We start from the raw sequence: 22,816 nt of genomic DNA, 5'->3' as shown, positions 1-22,816 counted from the left end.
CACGAGCTCCCAAGTGTTGCAGATGCTGCCATCCACAGACCACACTTCAAGACACACCATGTTAGAATATACACTTATGTGAATGTAAACAAAACACATAAAAATGTCTGAATTCTCTTTCCTCCTTTCTCTAACTTTATCTCTTCTTTCCCCTTTAGCTGAATCCCTTCTTCTTCTCACTGTTTAATTCATATGGATTTGCCTCATCACCTTCATGAGTTCAGAATACTTACCAATGAGCATATCTTTAAATCGAAAGACTTAATTCTAATAAGGAAGAGAAACATAGTGGCCAACTATGAACATTAACTGTGCTGGGGTCTGAAAAGGACCTTTTTCATCCCACATCCATCTTCTTCCATGATGTTATTTATGCAGACAGAAGAAGGAATGTGCCTAGAAAGAGTTTCTTTGTTTTTAAAACAGTGCGTTTTCACTGGGGTTGGAGATCCTTGTTCCCTGGCATAGTGGGTTCTATTGCATGTTGGCATCCGTTTCCGGAAAAAGGTGTAGCATGCCTTCACTTGCCTGGCATTCCATGGTCCACCTCACAGTTTCAATTTCTCTGCGTATCCCATACTTTTTTGTTCTGTATGGACTCAAGACTTGTTATTAATACAGCAGTTTCCCCTTGAGCATATGCATGGATGTGAGCTGTTGTGAGCCATAATTTCTTAGATTACAACAGAAGCATGCTTCATTGGGATAAATTGACAAAAAGCTATTGATTTCTTATGAGTTAACACTCTTAACTCGGTGGGGGAGCAGAGGGGAACCAGAAAAGGCTAAGTCACATATGCTTAGGAAGTTACATCCAGTGTTTTTTTGGCCAAAGGCATTTGTTCTGTGTAGAGCCCACTTTTCAAATGATCATTCCAAAACAAATGGGGAAGGGAAATCCATATGAACTTTTAACAATTGCTTCTTAAATACCTTTCCGATAATGTTTTTCAAAGTCTGTGCATATATTTGGGTAAAGAGTTTTTGCCGAGGTCCTGTTTATTGACCAGGTTTTGCTCACATCTGCTTATCAGTCATTATTACACTGAAGTTTGCTTTATTTATTTATTTATTTGAGGAATGACCAGAGACACAGTGCAGTCCTCTAATCCACAGTGAACAACATTTGAATGGACCCACTACCTCCAAATACACTAGACAAACACATACAAACACACACACCCAAGACTGAAGCTGAATCAGTTAGTAAATTGGACTCTTCACCATTGCTGTGAAGTCAGAATGACATCGCTGCAGGAGCAGCATTAGTACTAGGGGCGCCTTAGGTGCCGATTTGAAAACCATGATGTCACCAACCTTCTAAGGGTCTAATCATTCACATACTATCTGCCCAGAGAGTTTTCTCAGAGCAAACTGAGTTACATTTCATAGTGAAAAAGACATTTCTGAACTACCAGTATTCAAATACAGACTTTATATTGTTTATAGCTTGTAAATATCCTTGTGCTGACTAATTTTCATCTTTATAATTGGTTCATTTTGAAAAATATTTACTCAAGAAAATGAAGTTTGCAGAGTGCCCAAGAAATCTTTCATTGATGTAGAAAGATATTAATGAAAATGAAATGATGTTTGCTAAGAGATTTTGTAATTATTGTTTTTTGAGATTTGCGGGGTCACTTAAATTAGTATGTTATCTATTTACTTATTTGAACTATTTGGGGGGATTGGTTTTTTCTTTTTTAAAAGAATATTTTGACCTCAGTTTTTATAGACATGTATGCCAAATGGCTTACCTGTGGCATGGGAACTAGAAGACAATGCAAGTGACATGCACACTCTATTACGTATCCTTCAACTTTTGAAAGAGAAAAATGTATTTTCTCTCTCTCTCTAGTTCAGTGAGAGGAACCAACAAAACACTCCCAAGTTTGGACTTTTTTGAAGTATATTTTAGAGAGAAGGACAGGAAGGCAGTGAAATCCTATCTTTGTAATTATAAACATGATAGTCTAGATAGATCTTGTTTTAGAAATTGTATCCTTAGTCATGTTTGATGCCTCAAGAGCAAGAAATGTCAACCTAAATGGAGTTATTTTCTCATCATAGCATCAACGAGATCCTCGACTGAATGAAATTTTATTTCCATTTTATGATGCTAAAAGGGCAATGCAGATCATTGAAATGTATGAACCTGATGAAGACTTGAAGAAGAAAGGTAATAAAAATGAAAAAAAAAAAGAATTTTTTTTCTTTAAAACTAGAAAATATGCAAGTTTTAAATCTCTTGGATTTTTAGTTAAAGGTGTCTGTAAATGCTTTGGAGCTCCCTAGAGCCAGGGATTGATGACTGATTTTTATTCCCTGCTCTTAAGTTAGTATAAATTTCACCTTGCAGTAGAATTAGTCCATGCTGCCTGAAGTATACTGTTAAATTTATTGTTATTAAACACAGTATAGTGATATTTTCCCCAGGTATTTTCTTATATTATAGTAATGCATATTGCTTAAAATGTAAAAATGCCAATTTTTACAGTCTTTGAAAAGAATTTTTGTCACATAAAAATGCATACCTTCTTTTTCTCCCTTTTGTTTTGTCGAGCCAAATAAATTTAACATATGATTTGGTGCGCCCTTTTACCCCTTATTTGACCTCTGGTATGGAAGATAAATACAATTGATATGAAATTAAATAGTCATGAATCACTTTAGCAAATTGTTGGCATTTCTGGACCTTTGCCCTTTTCATTGAAACTTTGGAAATAATGCGTTGTCCATTCAAGTGTTTGTCAGAGGAAAGGCATGGAGAGGGATTTTAAGATCCATCAGTCCTGTAGCAGTGGGAAAGCACCTGCAGATGGTGGGAGGGATGTTGCTGCCATAAACTGCATGGGGAGTGCAGGGGTACGTGAGCTGAAGCCTCTGTCCTTATGTCTCAGTGGAGAATGAAAGAAGATCCAGGTTCAAGTTCTATCTGTCCCATGTGCCCACGAATCTCATGGCCTCAGTTTCCTCTTCTTTAGAATGGGGATTCTTTTTTCTTTGTGAAAAAAGTGGCTGAAAGGTTTCTACAGTCTCTGGATCCACATAGAATCTGTGTATAGGTGTGCCTGGCCCTCCATACCCCACAACCATCACCACTGATGTTTTTCCAAGACCAACAGTTTTCTAACTTGGTTGTAGTCATATATTGACACTTTCTGCTAGGGCCTGAGACACCTAATTTCAGCAAGAGTGCTTCATTGCTTACCTCTCTATCAATATTCTGGACATCGTAATTTATTCCACATTGCATGTGATTAAAGCAAAGGGAGCTGCAGTATTTCTCTTTCCTCCCTTTGTTCCTTAACTTTTATAGAGGGCTTTTGGGGTGCCACCACTGTGACAGATGCTGGAAATTCAAAACTGAATAAGATATGCCCCCTGCCTTGCAGGCAATTGTGATCTGTTTAAGGAGAAAGACAAGTGACTCAGCAATTCCTTGGCAGTGTGATAAAAGTTGTATGGGGGTGTGTCCTTGGTTATTTCTAAAGTCCTTCTACGACCCAAAAGTCTATGAAATTACCATTGACACATCTAAAAAGTGTAGCTTCACCACTTCACAAATGACAAAAATTTTAAAATTGTCATTGTCAAGTATGGGTGAGAACGCAGTGCAGAAGGCCTTCTTATAAACTTCTGGTGGGAGTGTAAATTGGTGCAGCCACCTTGACTGGCAGTAGTTTGTAAAGGGCAAAATGTGCCTCTCACACAGCCAGGCGTTTCCACTTCTAGGTGTGTATGAGAGAATCTCTCATACATTTCCTAAACTCTGGATGTCAGAGTGGCACAGAGCTCAGTCCTCAGACCTCTGCTCCGTATGTATTCCCTCCTTAGGTGAGCTCATCTAGGCCAATGGCTTTAAGTTTCCTCTATATGCATATGACTTTTGTATTAAAATCTCCATTCTTAACCTCCAACTTAAATTACAGACCTGTAGTAGAACTCTCAATTTGGATGTCGAATGGGCATTTCTAGTATTCATGTACATGTTTAGATTCTTCCCACCTCCAGACTTGTCCCTTTCCCATCCTATAAAATGGTACCATTATTCATCCACCTTTTCAAGTCAAAATCCTTAGAATCATTCTGGACTTGTTTCATTCTTTCATATTACATCTGATCCATCAGCAAAATCTAAAAGATCAAAATAAATCCCCCAAAATGACTTATCACCATCTCCACCCTTACTAGACTTTCCAAGACTACATTTTCTCTCCCTGGACAATGCCAGTTGACTTCTCACAGGTCGTCTTCTTTCTACTCAGTGCCCTACAATTTATGCACAAAACCAAATCCAATCATCTTATTCCACTCTTCAAAACCCTCCAAAGGCTTTCAAACACAGAATAAAATCCAAAGAACTTAGTGAGGACTAAAGACCAACTGTTGTAGCCTTTGACTACCTCTGCAACCTTGTTTCCAGCTATTTTTCTCCTTGGTCACTCACTCTGTCTTGTTGTCATTGAGTGTACTTGGCACACACACTCCTGCATCAAGGTCTTTGCACTTGCTGAACCTTCTACCTGGAGTGGGGTCCCCCGGTGTACATGTGGCTTGCTTCCCATGCGGGTATGTGACCTCCTCAGAAGGGCTTTTACTTGTCACATGTCTAACACAGCATCTTGGTCACTCTTTATCACCTTCCTTCCTGCTTTCTTTGTCCTTCTAGCACTTTCATAACATTATATTTATTTGTTTGTTTATTTGTTTCTCTTGCTGATAATATACGAGTTTCATGAAAGCAGGGCTTGTCTATTTCTTCTAACACTATGTCTATCCCAGTACCTCAAGAAATACTTCATCTTAGAATGAATGAATGTACCCAAGGACAGAAGTACACAAATGTTTATTGTAGTAGAAATGACCTAAATATTCATCAACAGAATAATGGATAAATTATGACATATTCATATATGGACTACTATACATACACTAAGAAATAAATGAAGAAGAGCTATATATATCAACTCTATATGTCCCAAGAAAATACAGAGTAAAAATAACAATTTGCAAATGCACTCAGTGGGATAGCTTTTCTACAAATTTGAAAACATTTCAACTATATATTGTTTGGATAAATGCATATGCACTGAAGTTGCCAAACCATTATGGGCCTGTTAAACACAAAAGCTAGGGTAGTGGTGGTCTATGCAGCAGTTGAAAGATGGAATGGAATGGAATTGAGCTGGGGTACAAAGGGTGCTTCAGTGGCATCTGTGATTATGTATTCCTTTAAAAAATGTAACACAAATAAGGCAAAATGTTAAGATCTGACAAAGTTGGGGTGTAGGCTCACTACTTATTATGCTATCATCTTACTTTTCTGTAAGCTTGAAATCAGTTCAGAATTTGTAAATGCTTAAATAAAAAAGCAAAAAGCTGAGATTGTCAATGGTTGATAGAGCAGAAGATGCGTAAGTATTTGGCCTCTCCTGCAGTTACCCCAAATCAGAAAGGTGTGATTGAAATGAACGGTGGCTCTTGGGGCCACACTTCAGTGACCACTATATATACTCTTCTCACCACTCCCATACTCTGACTTTTAGATAAAACAGGAAAATTCAATTGTTTAAAGTCAGAGATGCCAGCATCTCTGAGAAAAAACCCTTCTTTAATCCAGTGACAGCAATAATGCCTTACAATTAATACATTTTCCATTTTTTAAAGAGCACCTGTCATATGTATTCTTATTTACCATTCATGACGATCCTGGAAAGCAGGCAGGGCCAGTACTTTTTCCCACTTGACTCAGGAGCGTAAGGAGTGAGTGGCAGAAGCAGAACTAGATAACGGTCCCCTTGACCCTGGTCACCTTAGCTTCTGAACTTAGGGAGCTATGTACTTCTACCATGAAGGGTACAAAAGCAGAATGCACCTGTTTTTGGAATGCATTGTGCTACTTACAGCGTGCGACTCTATTATTTCATTCAAGTTCTGAAATATGAAAGTCCTTGGGAAAGAGACTAAAGAAGTTTTTACTCTTACTGTGTAAACTGCCTCAGCTTCCATGAATAAAACGAGATGTGCGTCTTCAGAGCTGCAAGTGCTACTAAGATGTTCTTTTTCCCCTAGGCCTCATATCAAGTGATGGGTTTTGCAGATATCTGATGTCAGATGAAAATGCCCCAGTCTTCCTAGATCGTTTAGAACTTTACCAAGAAATGGACCATCCTCTGGCTCACTACTTCATCAGCTCTTCTCATAACACCTATCTTACGGGCCGGCAGTTTGGCGGGAAGTCTTCAGTAGAAATGTACAAACAGGTTCTCCTGGCTGGTTGCAGGTCAGAAACAACATGGCAATGTGTTTTTTGTATATGATATTCTTTGATTTACTTTTCTCTTCGAGATAAGATGTAGTAATCAGAGCCATTCTCTTTAATTGATTGTGATGGTCATTTAACCTCAAGAAAGGAGGGACAATATCTCTTCCAGGAAGGTCTAGAGCTCTCCTGTGGGTCAAAAGATTTTTTTTTTTTTTTTTTACTGTGAATTTAAAATATACCCCAAAAATTGCAAAAAAGAAAACATGCATATTTTAAGAAGTCATGTTAAGTTTTCTCTTGGTTATTGGCACTTGCAAATTTAGCTTTAAAATTATGTTAAAATTTCAATAATTTAGTTCTCTGAGAACAGAGGTTATTAAAAATGGTTTTCTTTCTAGGGGCCGGCCCGTGGCTCACTCGGGAGAGTGCGGTGCTGAAAATGGTTTTCTTTCTACATAAACTGGACAATATTTGAGATTTAAAATATGGCAAAAATGCTGAAAATGAAAAATAATATAGTTACATTATGACTTTTTTCTTGGATACCAATTAAACAATATTTTTTTAGCTCACTTTTTTTTGTATATGGAGATACTTTAAAAGAAATTAACTGCACCACTACTTCTATTCACATGCTTCCTCTGAATACTTGAGTATGACGCACTGAAATAATACACAAATTTTTTAAGTATAGCCAAAGTAACATTAGTCCACCTAACAAAATTTTTAAAAATAATTTTTAATGTTATCTAAAACCTAGTCCACATTCACATTTACCCAGTTGTCCCCAAATTGTCCTTTATTGCAGCTTTGTCCCAGGTAAGATTTCATCCAGAACCATGATCCTCATTATATATCTTAAGTATCTTTTAATCTCACTCAGTCCCTTTTTGATGATACCAACATGATGCAGGGTATGATGTGCTTTTAACCCATGTACACCACGAAATAATCAGCTTACTTAATGCACTCAACTTTCTGTTCTGTAAGAAAACAACTTACTTTAATGTTTTTTCATTAATTTAGACACAGTATTTTATTGTAAGAGTCCAATACTGTAATTTCACTCTGTTTCTAGATGTGTTGAACTTGACTGTTGGGATGGAAAAGGCGAAGACCAAGAACCAATAATAACTCATGGAAAAGCAATGTGTACAGATATCCTTTTTAAGGTAACTTTTAAAATTACACAGCCACAGCCTTTTCCAGATTATTGTGAAAATGCAGGAAATAGGGAGATGCAGGAGAGAAAAGGAATTATTTATTGTCTCAAGCATTTTACCTTCATGTTCCTTCTTTCACTTTTGAGGAGAAAATCAAAACAAAAGTCTTCTGCACTTAATGTCCCCTTCATGCTATTTTTCCTCCTTTCAAGTGGTGACTGTGTTACATAATGAGGTTTCTCTGGCAGAGTCTACTTAGTTTTACTTATTTAACAGTCTTTCATTTCCTTATCTACTTATTTGCTTCCTTACTTTGCAGTATTCCTGAAGGACTTCAAGGTGGCATAAAATAAGTAGAATACAGAAAATAAAATAGATTGTAAATAGAGCCTGTAAGAATAAGAGAGTGAGTTAATGTGGTTCGAGTTTATGAATACTTGTCAAGAAATCCTATAAACTTGCAAGCCATATCACAAAGTGGACTCCAGACTTTCTAGAATTCGGCACAGGTAGAGAAACATAATGATTCACAGGATTCATAATATACAAACAAAGCAGTTGGTCCAGAGAAGCACAGTTTTTCCCAGTACTGACACCAGTGGGAAATTGTCTTAAGGATCTTCATAAGAGGAGTCTTAAGTTTTACAAACAGGCATCTCAGTAATGGTCTTTTGGTGCCTCAAGCCGGATTTGAAGGCTGGTTTCTTAGAGCACTCCCCAATAGGCCCATGATATTCTGCCAAAAGACAAGTCAAAAAAATGAAATTCTGCGGTTGGCCAGTAGGTCAGATACATCGGTCTCTGCCAGTTTGGTGTGACTCAGGATAGATATTACAACATCTGGAGCAACAGTTCTCTACCTACATGTGAAAAATCACCAGGGGTATTTTCAAAAACACAGATGCCTAGCCCCTATACCCGTAACACTTCATGCATATCAGAATTTGTTTCAAGCCATCAAGCTCTACCTTACAGAGAAGGGGACCCAGAGCACCTCCCTGCTCTACCTCAAATGTTCCTTGACCGAGCAGAACCCCCTCCTGGACTATCCCCTCTTTGCCAGGCTAATATGAAACAAGGGATATTGCAGATGTAACATCAGTACATAGGACTCTACGTCGAATGAATGGAATGCAGCCCAAGACTGATTCCCAGAGGAAAGTCAATAAAAGCTTCCAACAGTCCTTAAATTATTACCAACACCTTTCTCCATGAGGTGGAGGAGTCAAAGAGTGGTTTGTAGTGAAATCACTGTGCCCAAAGCTTGCCTGCTCTTTAAGGAGAAACATGAACTCTGAACTCCTGGCTTGGCAGATTATCAAGTAAGGAACCGACGTGCCATGTAGACTAAATCTCTTGTAAATTGATAGCACCGTAATTCTAGAGAAGTAAAAGACTGCTCTGAAAAAAATTGTCATTAATCATTAACTGCATCCAGGGTCTAACCAGAGGGAACTCAACCTGTCGAGGTATTACACTAGATGGGTTCTCCAGATGTGATTCACCAGAATGGATTTTCTGAACGTTTCTGAATAGTTTCAGGTGCCTTAAATTTTTTGCTCTTTTCTCTCATTAACATTCTTTATCTTTAAAGGATGTAATTCAGGCCATCAAGGAAACGGCATTTGTCACATCAGAATATCCTGTAATTCTCTCCTTTGAAAATCACTGCAGGTATAATGACTCATTCGATTCCCAGTCTAGAAGTGTTGTTGTTTCCTGACTCCTGCTCCCTACTCCTGCTGTACATCCCTTTTTAAAAAAAATCTTATCAATGTACAATGTAGTTGGTTTTCATGTCCCTTTACCAATTCTACATCCTTTTTAATAACTGAATAGTTTGTTTTGTGAAGTCCTAAGTACAAAATAATTCTCTGATAAAGACGTAGTCTTATGAAAAAACCAAAAACAAACAAATACCCACCACTACCCCGGAACCTCTAGCAAAAAAATAAAACAGGTGTCTTAATGTGTTTTAGAAATGCTTGCTGTAAACTAGAGGTCAGAGGTTGGCACAGCTTGCTTAAAGTTCCCTTGAGTTGGAAGATTTGGCATTATATTTGAAATCATACTTTGTTAACTTGAGAGATATTTTTTTCTTCTTACCAACTCATAGTTTTGGGGCAGAAACTACTCCTTTTTAAATTACATCAGTTAAAGTTTGTGGTATTTAGAGCTATGTGTCATGTTAATGTTAAGAGGACACTGGTGTATTTTGCAGAGTGGGAGTCTAATTGCCCAGGAATGGGTGTTTCTTATTCTTGGATCCATTAGATGTTTGAATTTACAAATGCCACTTCTTTCTCTCAGCAAATATCAACAGTACAAGATGTCCAAATACTGTGAAGATCTATTTGGGGATCTCCTGTTGAAACAAGCACTTGAATCGCATCCAGTAAGTATTTTTAGCAAACCATATTTCTAGTATGAATGGATTTGTTTTGAAATTCATTTCTGAAGGGTCAAGTAGTACTGGAGGACTAATGCTGAAGATCTTTGTATTTATTTAAATTCTTTGGTACAGAAAACTTTCATTATGCTTCAGAAGGATGTAGAGAGAGACATAAAATAAACATCTGGTTCAATTTAATATGGAAGATCTTGGGGTCATATGGTTTTTCAGATCTCAATCCTAAAATTTGATACTCAGGCTGAGTCTAGATTCCACAGTTGTTCTCAACTTTAGTTACATGTTAGAATCACCTGGGAGAACTGTTAGAAACACCTATGCTAGGGCCCCCACTCAGACTGATTTAATTGATCTAGAGTTGGGCCTGAGCATGGTGTTTTTTAAAAGTCCTCTATGTTGATCAAATGTGCATCCAGGGTTCAGAACCCATGGGAGCCTGTTGCAATGGAAAGTGCCCTAGACGGAAGTCACAGGATCCTGAAGTTCAAGTTCCCAACTTCAAAATAAGTACTTTGGCAATTGTATTCGTCCGTTTCTGTTGCTTATAACAAAATACCTGCAACTGGGTGATTTATAAAGAAAACGAAACTTACTGCATACAGTTTCAGAGGCTGGGACATCCAAAGTCCAGGGAACACATCTGTTGAGGGTCTTGGTGGTGACTTCAGTGACAAAGGATATCATATTTTGAAATGGCACAGCAGAGAGAGCAGAGAGAGACTAACCTCCTCATTCACTCTCTTTTTAAAGCCCTCCAAACCATGCCCCTGACCACCATTATTAATCCATTCACTACTGCCTGGTCATACAGTCTAGTCACCTCTTCAAGGCCCCACTTTTCAATTACCATAACAGGATTTCCTACCCTCTTAACAGTCACAGTGGGGACCAAGTTTCCAATACATAAAACTTGGGGGACGCAATTCAAGCTTTCAGTGAGTTTGGGGGGACATAATTCAATCCACTACAGTAATGTTATATATACATTTTGAACTTCATTCTATACCTGCTAATTTCTTCAGAAAGCAAAGGATATTAACCTATAGCCCACAGGTAGGCTTTATGGGATCAATGAATTCATTCTAATTGAATACAATCTCTTGTATATAATCATTCCAGAGAGTTCATCACATTTTTGTAGGAATCCATGACCTCCAAGAGGTCCACTGTCACGGATGTTATAAGTAGCACAATAGCCAATGAAATTAGAGTGCAGAACACTGTATGGTAGTAAAATAGTTTACCCCGCTGTTGACAGGCAGCTCCTGACAAGCCCAAACATGGTAGCAGGAGGTAGTGGAAGAACGTCACAGTAACCGACATGAGGAAGGTGCTTTGTGCTACATGTGAATACTTTGGGTGGTTTAACAATGAAAAGAACATGGGAGACAAGGGTATTTGCCTCCTTTGCTCTCAACTCCTGACTCTCTTCAGCCTACCTTTGCTGCAGGTGCCCTGCCTGTATCTTTGCATCGCTTCCTGGTTCCCTGCACACTGGCCCAACTTTCAGCTGCAGCACTTGCAACTTTCTGCCTGAGAGTGAGCTCTGGTCACTGGAGCCTCCTCTGCCCACATGTGAAAGACAGGCCAGAAGTGCCAGACAACTAACATCCCCACCCCATGCTCCACCATGCTGGTAGTGGGGTAACTGAGCACCTGTTCTCCTGTGTCTCCCAGGGTTCCCCGGAAGGATTGAGCTATAGCTGCCCACAGTGATAACTTGCTCTGTAACACACCTTTGATTGGTGCCCAGCTTCTTTTCCTCACTTTCCCACTCCTCTTTTGATGTTCCCTGAGTCTACCTCCCAGGTAAACTACTGGTGCAATAATTCTTATCTCAGAGACTGAGTCTAAAGGAATCCAAACTCAGAAATATTCCTGATTTACTTTGTTTATTTTTTACCTAGGCCCTCCGTTTATTTTTCTGGTAGAGTTAAGGTGCTTGCTTTTGTGGAAAGACCATTGTATTCTTAGTGAAGTGATGTTAACATACATGAAAGGAGTTAAGGGAAGCACAGGTAATACAAGTGGCAGTACGACCTGCTCCCTGAACTAAAGAGCTTTCAATCTTGGACGGCAGGGCAGTGATGGGAACAGGACACAAATATAAACACACAATTAGAAAAGAAGATGGTCTGTGAAACACTGAATATTTGTTGTAGGTGTACAAGAGACATTTTGGGGAATAGACTAGTTATACCAGCTGCCTGCAGGAAGCAGCATTTCAGCAATTTCAGGTTTCATTTGAGGCAAGACATACACAGTGCTAGGAAAGCACAGTGCCTAGCACGTAATAAGTAGTATAAAATCAGTTTTGAAAATGAAGGGATGCGTGGAAAGTTGGATGGGTAAGTATACGTGTGGATGTGTCAGGGATGGGGAATGGTCCACTAGTTATAGGACAGATCTGTCTATGGATCACAGGTAGTAGCATCAAAGGACACCTCCTTTGCAGATATAAATCCAGGCAAGTGAATTGACCTTGGATCAACCTACTGAGCATACAGCCTGACAGTTGGGGGGATCTGGGGAGCCTCTAACCCAGGAAAGCTAATTCTGACCCAAGTTGTCACAATGATCCCTTGTATTTTACCGGATACCTAAGGTGCAAACATTAGGTTTGCAGCATTAGTCTAAGGCAAAGTTGTTGGAATATGGTGAGCTAATTTGAGTTGGGGAATGAAAACATATAACTGTCTTGTCATCTAGTGGATATTGGATTGCATAACTCTCAGGCCTGCCAGGCTTACCTGGGATGGCAAAGAGAATGGAGAAGCCCAAGTCATCATTAATTCAGCTCTTTCTATATACCTCTAGCTCGAACCAGGCAGAACCTTGCCATCTCCCAATGACCTCAAAAGAAAAATACTCATCAAAAATAAACGGCTGAAACCTGAAGTTGAAAAAAGTAAGTCAAATATACTATATATATATATATATATATATATTAGTAGCCTATATAATGTGTTTGGATACTTCAGCTGTCTAGAATGAAATTTATTTTTAAACCACTGATTTGGGGAGGAAAGAATGTAGTGGTGATGTTTGTAATGTATTTCTCAGAGCAAAGTTGCCACATTTCCATTTAAATTTAGTTTCCTTATCAACTCGTTCTTGCAGTGGGAAAAGCATGTTCACATATTCATATACCAGAATTTGGGGGTGTGGGGGTCTCAAGGAAAAATGAAAAGAAAGTTGAAGAAGCATTTTAGGATTTCTCAAGATACAAGGAACAATCACTTTATAATTTTATGCACTCTAAAGTCCTCTTTAAAAGCTTCCCTTTGCAGTTTGCCCGTGTGACCATTTATAGCTAGGAATCCTAGGTAAATATGAACGTGTGTGTATGTGAATTGAGATCGAGAGACAAATTTTATATAGACACTTTTCCCTTTATTCTCTCAGGATGTTTTCTTTGAAAAAATTTTCTTTCAGAGTATCTTCAGTTCATCAAATTAGTGGTATCAAATATTGGTATGACTGTACTTTTTTTCTCCAACTATTCTAAATGAAAATTTAAGAGTTAAGTTGAAGACAGTTTATTTTTGTTACAAAAACAATAATATCATAGGAAAATTAAAACAAGGAAAAATATAACAAAATAATAAAATAGTACTAAATTATCTATTATACACATATATCCATGTACTGTAGACATGAGTATACACATGTATGTGTTTAGACATATACATACATTTTTAGCAGTACTGAGATTGTTAACTATACTAATTTAATAATTTTTTAACGTCTACCAGTTAAGTATATTTATATCCAGTAGAATATAGATCTATGGGGCCGGCCCCGTGGCGCACTCGGGAGAGTGCAGCACTTGGGAGCGCAGCGGCGCTCCCACCGCGGGTTCGGATCCTATATAGGAATGACCGGTGTGCTCACTGGCTGAGCCCGGTTCGGGCGACACCAAGCCAAGGGTTGCGATTCCCTTACCGGTCACAAAAAGACAAAAACAAACAAACAAACAAACAAACAAAAAAAAGAATATAGATCTATTTACTAACTTTAATTCCAATGAATAGAACACTAAAGAGAATTTATTATATTTTACATAGAAATATATATACTCATTTTAGTATAATTCAGTCCCAAGTTCCATTTTCACTTTTATAAAAGCAACAATGATAAACATGCTTGAGTGTTCATTTTCTGCATTTGTGCCACCTTCTCCTTGGAATCAGTCAGTACAAGTAGAGTTATTTGGCCAAAGCATGTACATATTTTATATTGTGATATATCTGTGATACTTTGAGAAAATTTGTGCCAATTTACACTCTCTCCAATAATATATGAGAGTGCCTGTTTCCCAGCAAAATCCTTAATGCTGACTGTTGGCCGTCTTTTATATGTGTGTCCAATTAACAGAAGAAAAATAATACCTTAATTTTTCTATTTGTATGTTTTTGATAACTAGTTTCTTTGATGTATTATTATCTGTGATTTATCTCTACATGTTTTCTCATTTAAAAAATTTTGTTTGTCTTTATCTTAATAACTTATAAGAACTTTTCATTTATTAGGATAATAATCCAGGTTACATTAGTTGCAAATACATTTTTCCTGAAGTTTTGTTGATCTCCAATGTACATGTATTTCTCTTTACTATCACTTCACCGTAATTGTTCATAAACCTTGATCTGTGCCAGATCCTCCAAATTGTGGGCTTTTCTTATCTAGCCCTCTCAAATCTGGTGACCAGAATTTGGGGCAATTTGCTCATGTGCCAGTAGTTCTTCATCATGTGTCTGCAATGTGGTCGCTAACCATTCTTTACAAAGCCCAAACCACCAGGAACGGGTGAGACTGTGACCACTGCTGAACCTTAGGAACTTGGCCAGTACTTGCCTCAACAACATACTTCCTTTCTCTTTTCATTTTTTTCTTCATAATGGCTTTATGTTGATCATAGAGCCCAGGTTTTGTAAGTGATCTGACATCTGTCTCTATCTCCTTCTTGCTTGTTTTTAATAACAGAACAGCTTGAAGCTTTGAAAAGCATGATGGAAGCTGGAGAATCCGCTGCCCCAGCTAACATCTTGGAAGACGATAATGAAGAGGAGATAGAAAGTGGTGAGTTGTTGTTTGTAAGTTACTGTTGCAAAAATACTTTTTAAAATAAGAAAAACATGAATGTCTCTCCGTGGACCCACTTATATAATAAGGACATTTTAATTTTTACAGTCAGGTGATGTATTCATGGATCAACCTTAATCTTTTGTATTTTTAGTATTTTTCCAAACATTATTACTTCCAACTACCCAGGCATTAGATTTTAGTGGCGGAGTCATCTCCTTTCCTGTTGTGCATTCAGCTGTTCAGCAGAAATTCACAGCCAGAGAATCCTTGAAGCACTTGCTGTAGTAGGCAGGGGCTGGTAGAAAAAGAATATCTTGTAATCCTTTCCTATAAACAAAAACATGAACTTCAGTTTTGTTAATGATGATAGTAAGGCAAGGAATGTAAGGGTAAGAGAACCTCAGGTAAATGATTGGTTTGTATGTACAAAGTGAACTGGAAGCTCAAAGCCAGTGTTAAAATTTCAAGTTCAACTTCCCTCAAATAACCAGCTCACCAGAATTAGCTATACGGGTAGATATTTCAGCAAAGGCAGCCTTGCTTAAAATATTTGAATATTTGCCATTACCTTCTATTTTACTTTGGCCATGTAACCATAAGCATGTTTGGTTTTAAATGGGTCATTTCAGAATTTGGGGATGTTTTTAGATTATTTGTTCATTGTGTATCATGAGAAATGATTAACAAACTGGCTTGGATTTGTATTGTTTAGAGGGTGCTTTGGATTTATATAATGGCTTTGAGCTACATAATTTAGAAATACTTACGAGAAACTCTTCATTTATTATCCAAACATCTGAAATACGATTTTAAGAAAGTTAGACATATAGGTAAAAACCTGAAAGCTGTGAGAATTAACTAATTTTATTCATGACTCCTTAATAAAGACTCCTAAAGGTAGAACAGACTTCATGAGTGACTCAGTTGCATGTCCAAACCATGGGTTTGACTCTACTCCCAGAGAAAAGTCATAATGTCTTACTTTGATATGTTTTATGTGGCAGGGAGGGTCTGGGAAGACAAAGATATCTAGTATCATTCAATTGATGTCTGTTATGGTTATCTGTTACTGTATGAAAAACCATCCCGAAATTTAGAGGTTTAAAATGGTACTTTGTTATCATCTCTCATAGTCCTGTGGGTCATCTGGGCTCAGGTTGGTAGTCCTCTCTTGGGTTTCTCATGCAATTGCTGGCAGATGACATCTGCGTCTAGAGTCATCTGAAGGCTGAATTGGATGGGTTTTCCAGGATGGTTCACTCCCATGGCTGGCAGTTGATGCTGGCTGGCTGCTGGGAGCTCAGCTGGGCCTACTGGCCAGAGCACCCCCCTGTGGCCTCTCTGTGTGATTTTGGGCTTCTCACAGCATAGTGGCAAAGTTCCTAGATGGAGAATCTAAGAGCCAGTGTCCTGAGAGGCAGAAAGCAGAATCTGCTAAATCACTTAAGAGCTATGCCTGGAACTGGCACAGCATCACTCTCTCTATATTTTATTCATCAAAGCAGTCTTAAGGTCCCCCCAAGTTCAAGAGGGTGGGTGAATGACAAGGTCACATTGTAGAAGAAAACAGAGGAAGGCAGATATTGTTGCAGCTGTCTTTGGAAAATACAGTCAACCACATGCCTATTATATTATTTTACATTTTTACAAATAATAGATATAAACAAGATTTGAGAATAAAGTATTGAAAGAAGTATATTTCAGAAGATCAACAAAATACTCCTAAAATGCAAAAAGAAGAATATATTAAGATCAGTTCCTTAATTTAGGTTAAGTTTCATAAATAGTGATCAAAAGCATATAATGCTGCGAATGGTAGTATTTCATTCTTTTTTATAGCAGAGTAAGTATTCCATTGTGTAGATATACCACATTTTCCTTATCCACTCATCTGATGATGGACATCTGGGCTGGTTTGCAGCAACATGGATGGACTTAGAGAAAATTATATTAAGTGAAATAAGCCACGCACAGAAAGAGAAATACCACATGTTCTCACTTATTTGTGGGAGCTGTAAGTAAATATACAAATAAATTAATGGGGGCGGGGGAAGAAGATACAATGATCACAACAATTCCTTGAACTTGTTAAGACAAGTGAACAGATATGATGTTGATGGTGGGGAGGGGGGAAAGGGAATTGGTAAAGGGACATGAAAATCATTTACATTGTATATTGATAAATTAAAATAAAACAAATTTTAAAAAGCCTGTAAGGCATTAGTGATACTATAATCTGGTAAAGTGCACTGCAGACAAAATGGAATAAATTAACAAGAAAAAATATTCATGATAATAACTACTACCATGGTTGTACCAACTGTGGACCAGGCAGCTTACATCACTGCCTTGTGTAATCTTCATACGGCTCAATGAAATAGGTATTGTTACACCCATTTTTCAAATGAAGAAACTGAAGCTTAGAGAGGTGATATATTTTGCACATGATCCCACAGCTGGTAAGCAATGGCATTAAGATTTAATTCCAGAATTGCTTGGCTCCAGGGTCAAGTCTTTTTGTACCTTGCAGTATTGCCCTGTAATATACGGGAATATGAAGAGAACACAATATGCAAAATGGTTGTTAAAATATTTTTTTAAGAAGTAGAAAGAATATAACTGATAAAAGTAAAAAATATGATATTTCCTGAACATGCAGCAATGTAAAATGAGGGTTGGAATGATTCCACATATTATTCTTAAGGCTACTTTCCCGCCTTCTATACAGAATTATTCCTCCAGGCTGAAAAATATTTGCCTCTAGTGACTCCCATGTTATTCCAAAATATTCTTGAGACTTTGACTATATTTTGACAAAAATAACCACACGAGATAGTATACAAGCAGGAAAGTACCTGAGGACAGAATCGTCCACCTGAATTTCTCTTTAAAGACACAGAGTACTCTACCAGTTATGTATATGATCCTTAGGTTTCCTCAGGAATACTTGGCTTTAGTTCTGGTCAACCAGTTGTCTGTAATTACCTTGTTGTCAAAGTATGGTCTTACTATACATGTGGGACTAGAGTCTAATTGAAATACATCAACACAACAGCCCAGGGGAAACCAGGCATTACAAGAGGGCAGGCCTGCCTGGAGGCTGAGGAAAACAGCAGAGGCTCTCGGGCAGTGAAAGCATGCTCCCAGTCACTAGGCTGGGTTTAGATTTGGAAGGACATGTGGCTGCCAGGACTAGGAAGAGCAGTGGGAACCAAAATTGTATGTGGTCGTGAGTGTGTCTGTGCACGTGTGCATACTCTGGAGATGATAACGTGTGTTCATACAGCTCTTTTAAAGTAGTTGTAAGTCTCTACCTCTTGTATGGGGTACACCCCTTGCCTTCAAGTAGTTTACATCTGGTTGGGCAGGTGAGGCTAGACATATATGAAATGGAAGGTTTCCAAATCTTGATTACAGACTGCAGGTCATGGAAACCTAATGTTGCAGAAAGAGCATTGTGCTAAGAATCAGGAGACATGCAGGTCCATATCTTGCTCTGTGACCTCAGATGAGTCAGATCATATCTCTCTGTCTATTTCCTCAGCTATGTCAGACACTGGAGTAGATTATTTTAAGACTTATTTCAGCTCTTCAAATCCTTTTTCTCCTGCCCAAGGCTTATATGACCTACTTACTGTCAGGTGTTTTGTTTGTTTGTTTGTTTTGGGGGAGGGTTCTTTGGTTTTTTTTTTCCTTGTTTTTTGTTTTTTTTTAAAGATGACCGGTAAGGGGATCTTAACCCTTGACTTGGTGTTGTCAGCACCACGCTCACCCAGTGAGCAACCGGCCATCCCTATATGGGATCCGAACCCATGGCCTTGGTGTTATCAGCACCACACTCTCCCGAGTGAGCCGTGGCCTGGTCCCCGGGTTCTTTGCTTTTTAACCATCTGCCTCCAGAATATCCTCTCATCAGAATATCAGCTCCAAAGAGGAGGGTGTCTGTTTCTTACTGCCACCCTCGTCTCATGCCTGGAATAGTACCTTGTAAAAAGTAATCTCTCAAGAAATTCCGAATCTAAGATGAAAAACACCACTTCTTCTTATGACTAAGAAAGAAAAATAGTTCCAATTAATTATAAAATACCATCAATTGAAAGACACATTACATCAGAAATATTAAAATGAGAAAGAAATGCATCTTAGAATCAGTGAAATAGTTTTTTGCTTACTTCCATTCTTGCATTCTCCTTTACATATTTTAAACATGCTTTTTGTTGAAGATAATTGGGTGGAAGAAAGGGGGTACAAACATAATTTGTGGTAATGGGCATGCTGCAGTATGAATCTGGCCTTCACATCTTGGGCATGAGAGGTGACAACCAGCTTTGTATCGCATGAATATTCATAATCAATAAAAAAGAAAGAAAATAAAAATAATAATTAAAATGCCAAATTCCAATTCAAGAATAAATAAATAAATAAAATATAAAAAATCTCTTTTTCCTATGGATCTGCTCACCTCCCTACTTGTAAGCTCATTCTCAGAAATTATTTCACTGTTTTGTTTTTTGTTTAGCAATAAGGTTCCTCCTACCTTGTGTTGTGAGTGTGGATTTGTGTGGGCCTTGTCCTAAGGCCTTTGGGTTTCTTCTGATCCTGGAGAGATTTGAGGCAAATTCTTCATCTGGGAGTTACTGTAAATGGTGATTGTGTGACTCCAGATCTCACCCCAGCATGTGGCTCATGTTCTAACACGTGATCCTTTTTTCACCAACACTTTGGGAAGATACCAGAGTTCTTGTCATTTTCCTGAACCAATGGACAGAGTATGTCTGTGCCTCCTCTCTCAGCTTGGGCTGTGCTCCTGGGGTACCAGCTTTATTTAGCATCCACGTCCAGCTCCCCTCCTAGCATGAGCCTGACAAATAAGTCTGAGTCTTTTAAACCTAAGCTAGGTTTAACAAATGATTTGCAGGAGCAGTACAGTCCTTCCAAGGTCTTTCTTTTTTATATCACACCACTCCAGGTAACAAGTCATTAGTGCTCATAAAATTCAAGTAGACACTTTAGTCTCTTTCAAAGTTATCCAGTGTATTTTCTTTTCTTGTATCTTTCTGTTTTCTTTAAGTGTCATGAAAGATCAAAATGCTCTTTTCTGAGTCACAGATATTCCTCAGGTGTTTGAAGCTTTAATTTTTAGTTAGCATACTGGATGGAAGTAGCCATTCACTTAAAGAAAGTTTATTAAGCATCAGGCATGTCAAACGTCATGTTAGATTCAGGAGAAACAATAAATAAAAAGATGTGTTTCTTGGCCTTCAATACTGAAGAGTTTAGTGAGAGCTTTACTTGGAAAAATGTGCGTATTTAAATGACCGCATTTTCTTTTAGCGTCCTTTTTGTCTAAGAGTGCTCATGTTCTACTCAAGCTTACGAGCAAGGTCTGTCTCCTTGGCAGTAATTTGGCTTCATGGATTTTCCTTGTACCTTTCACACAGCTGACCAAGAAGAGGAAGCTCACCCTGAATTCAAATTTGGAAATGAACTTTCTGCTGATGACCTGGGTCACAAGGAAGCTGTTGCAAACAGCGTCAAGAAGGTCAGAGTCTTTGTGTCCCTTTTTTTTTCATGAATCGCAAGAGCTGGCAGTTGTTACTATGGTACTTCAAAAAGTTCGTGGAAAAATAGAATTAAATAATAATACAAATCTTTCCATGAACGTTTTGAAGTACCCTTGTATTAATGAAATTTTGGAAATTGACAATCACAAGAGAATGTAGTGGCCTGTAATTCCCCTTCTAAATTGCTTAGGATAAAAATCTCTCCTGGGTGACCAGAACTTGATGCACACACAATAGCAAGTTAAAAAGGACATCAAAGTTGCTCATTAGTCATGCCCCGTGTTGACCACTACCCATTTGGCCAGTGTCCTGTAAATGCTGTCATTTGTTGCATTATTTTAGGTGGGAGGAGAGACAACAGCAGCATCCCAGTGACTAAAGGTAGCCTGTTGAAATTATCAGAAAAATGACGCCTGAACATCCCAAGTCAATCCCTCATTAGAGAACCAGTCCTACTAGTTAGAGTTCTCCCTCCTAATATAGAGTAAGCGTAAGACTATTTCCAACCATTCAGCCAAGAAAAATAATTATTATGCACCTACTATTTGTCAGGCACAGTCTCAGTCATAATGATCTACAAGGATCAAAACACACTTGCTTTCTGCCCTTTGTCCACTTATAGTCCCCTATAGTTTAGGGAAGGGTGTGGGAAACAGACAGCAAATAGCTAAACATTCAAATAATTACATAATTACAACTTGCAATAAGCACTATTAGGAAAATGAAAATGAGTGCTAAAAAGGAGAATAATGAGATGGAGGAAATAAGGAAACCAGAAGCAAAAGGGAAAGAGGAATCAGCCATGCACAGAGACAGAGGAATGACTTACCATGCGAGGGGCTTCAACAGCAGCAACAGAGACAGTGTGGGTAGCGTGGGTTGAATGAGGGGAGAGCGAAACAAGAGAGATGGGGCAGGTAGGTGGGCACAGATGACACAGGACTTTGGTAGCCATTGTGAGAAATTCAAATTTTAATTTAAGTGAAATGTGGAGCCATTGAAAAACTTTCTTTAAGAGGGGGACAAAGTAGACTGAGAGGAGTTTTAAAAGATTACTGTGGTTACCATATGGAAACTAGGAGGAAACAAGAGTGGGAGCAGGCAGAGCAGTTAGGACAAGAGTCCCCAATTGTGAAACTGGACAGTAGAAGCAGAGCACTGAATAGTTTCAAAATATACGGAGGGACAAAAAATGGCTCAACTTCCTGCTGGATTCAATGTGGGGAGTGAGGGAGAGAGAAGAAGTAAATGACACTGTAGAGTCCCTGCATGAGGAACTGCATAGACAGTGGCACTTGTTACTGGAGTGGAGGACTGGAAGAGAAGGAAAGAACTCAGAAGCTTTAAATGGGACAAGCTATTTGAGATGCCCAGAGAGATTCAAGGGAAGGTGCCAAGCAGGTGTTTATATAGCACTGACATCTGATTCTCTGGGTTTATTTCCTAACTGTCTAACCATGGGTAAGTTACTTAAGCTCTCTGTGCCTTCGTTTCCTCTTCCATAAAGTGAAGATAATAACAATTATTTCATTGGGTCACTGTGAAGAGTGGGTGGGCTATAATATATAAGGACTTTAGAATGGTGCCTGGCACAATCCCTATAAAGTATTAGTTGTGTCTGTGTCATTGTTTTCATCATCATCGTGATTATCATCACACTAGCATCATCATCACCTTATCTAGAAGACAGGTTAAGCTAGAGATATAAACTGGGAGTTCAGGAGATCATGGAAATAATGGAGATGATTCAGGAGGAGAGGTGGAAAAGAAGGCCCAAGTGGAGCCCCAGTTAAAGGTGGGTTCACAGGAGAGGAGCCAGAAAACAAGAGGAAAGTATGGGCAAAGAAGTAGGAGGGAGTCAGGCAATGACACCGAGGAAGCCAAGAGAACGGTGTCAACAGAAGGAGTGGTTGACTGTGGAGTGCTGCTGAGAGACTTGAGTGTCCACTGGATTGATAGCATGGAGGTCATTGGTGACCTTGAAGAGAAGTTTTGGTGGAGTGCTTGGGGCAGGTGGGCACTGGGGCAGGTCGATATGAATGAGTAGAGACTGTGCTTTTGAGAAGTTTTGCTGTGAAGGGGAACAAGAGACAGGCTGGTAGCTAAAGGGAACCTGAGAAGTCAAGGGAGTGTTATTTTTAGGATGAATCAATCTGGAGTGTGTTTGCAAACTGTTGCAAATGGTGCAGTAGAAGAGAGAGAGCTTAGTCTTGCAGGAGAGAGAAGGGATGACTGCCCGGGAATTCCTTGAGAAAGTGAGAGTGGATGGGATCATGATGATGCGATGGGAGCAGGGATACTTTGTCAGTGAAGGCAGTGGACA

At 38.6% G+C, this 22,816-nt stretch overlaps 1 protein-coding gene across 1 annotated transcript in view; it reads left to right on the top strand.

Moving 5' to 3' along the window:
- The window catches only part of PLCB4 (phospholipase C beta 4), a 404,723-nt gene that overhangs the window by 298,373 nt on the left and 83,534 nt on the right, over positions 1-22,816 (top strand). The window contains exons 12-19 of the mRNA XM_063092112.1: positions 2,071-2,179; positions 6,076-6,286; positions 7,347-7,440; positions 9,026-9,105; positions 9,742-9,826; positions 12,659-12,749; positions 14,828-14,923; positions 20,371-20,471. Coding sequence (XP_062948182.1) covers positions 2,071-2,179; positions 6,076-6,286; positions 7,347-7,440; positions 9,026-9,105; positions 9,742-9,826; positions 12,659-12,749; positions 14,828-14,923; positions 20,371-20,471 — 867 coding nt within the window. The remainder of the gene's footprint in view (positions 1-2,070; positions 2,180-6,075; positions 6,287-7,346; positions 7,441-9,025; positions 9,106-9,741; positions 9,827-12,658; positions 12,750-14,827; positions 14,924-20,370; positions 20,472-22,816) is intronic.

The sequence above is a fragment of the Cynocephalus volans genome, chromosome 1 (genome assembly GCF_027409185.1).
Source record: "Cynocephalus volans isolate mCynVol1 chromosome 1, mCynVol1.pri, whole genome shotgun sequence".
In the NCBI taxonomy this organism is placed as follows: domain Eukaryota; kingdom Metazoa; phylum Chordata; class Mammalia; order Dermoptera; family Cynocephalidae; genus Cynocephalus; species Cynocephalus volans.
Note: the sequence above shows the minus strand (reverse complement) of the source record. Positions and strands in the feature narration are given on the sequence as shown.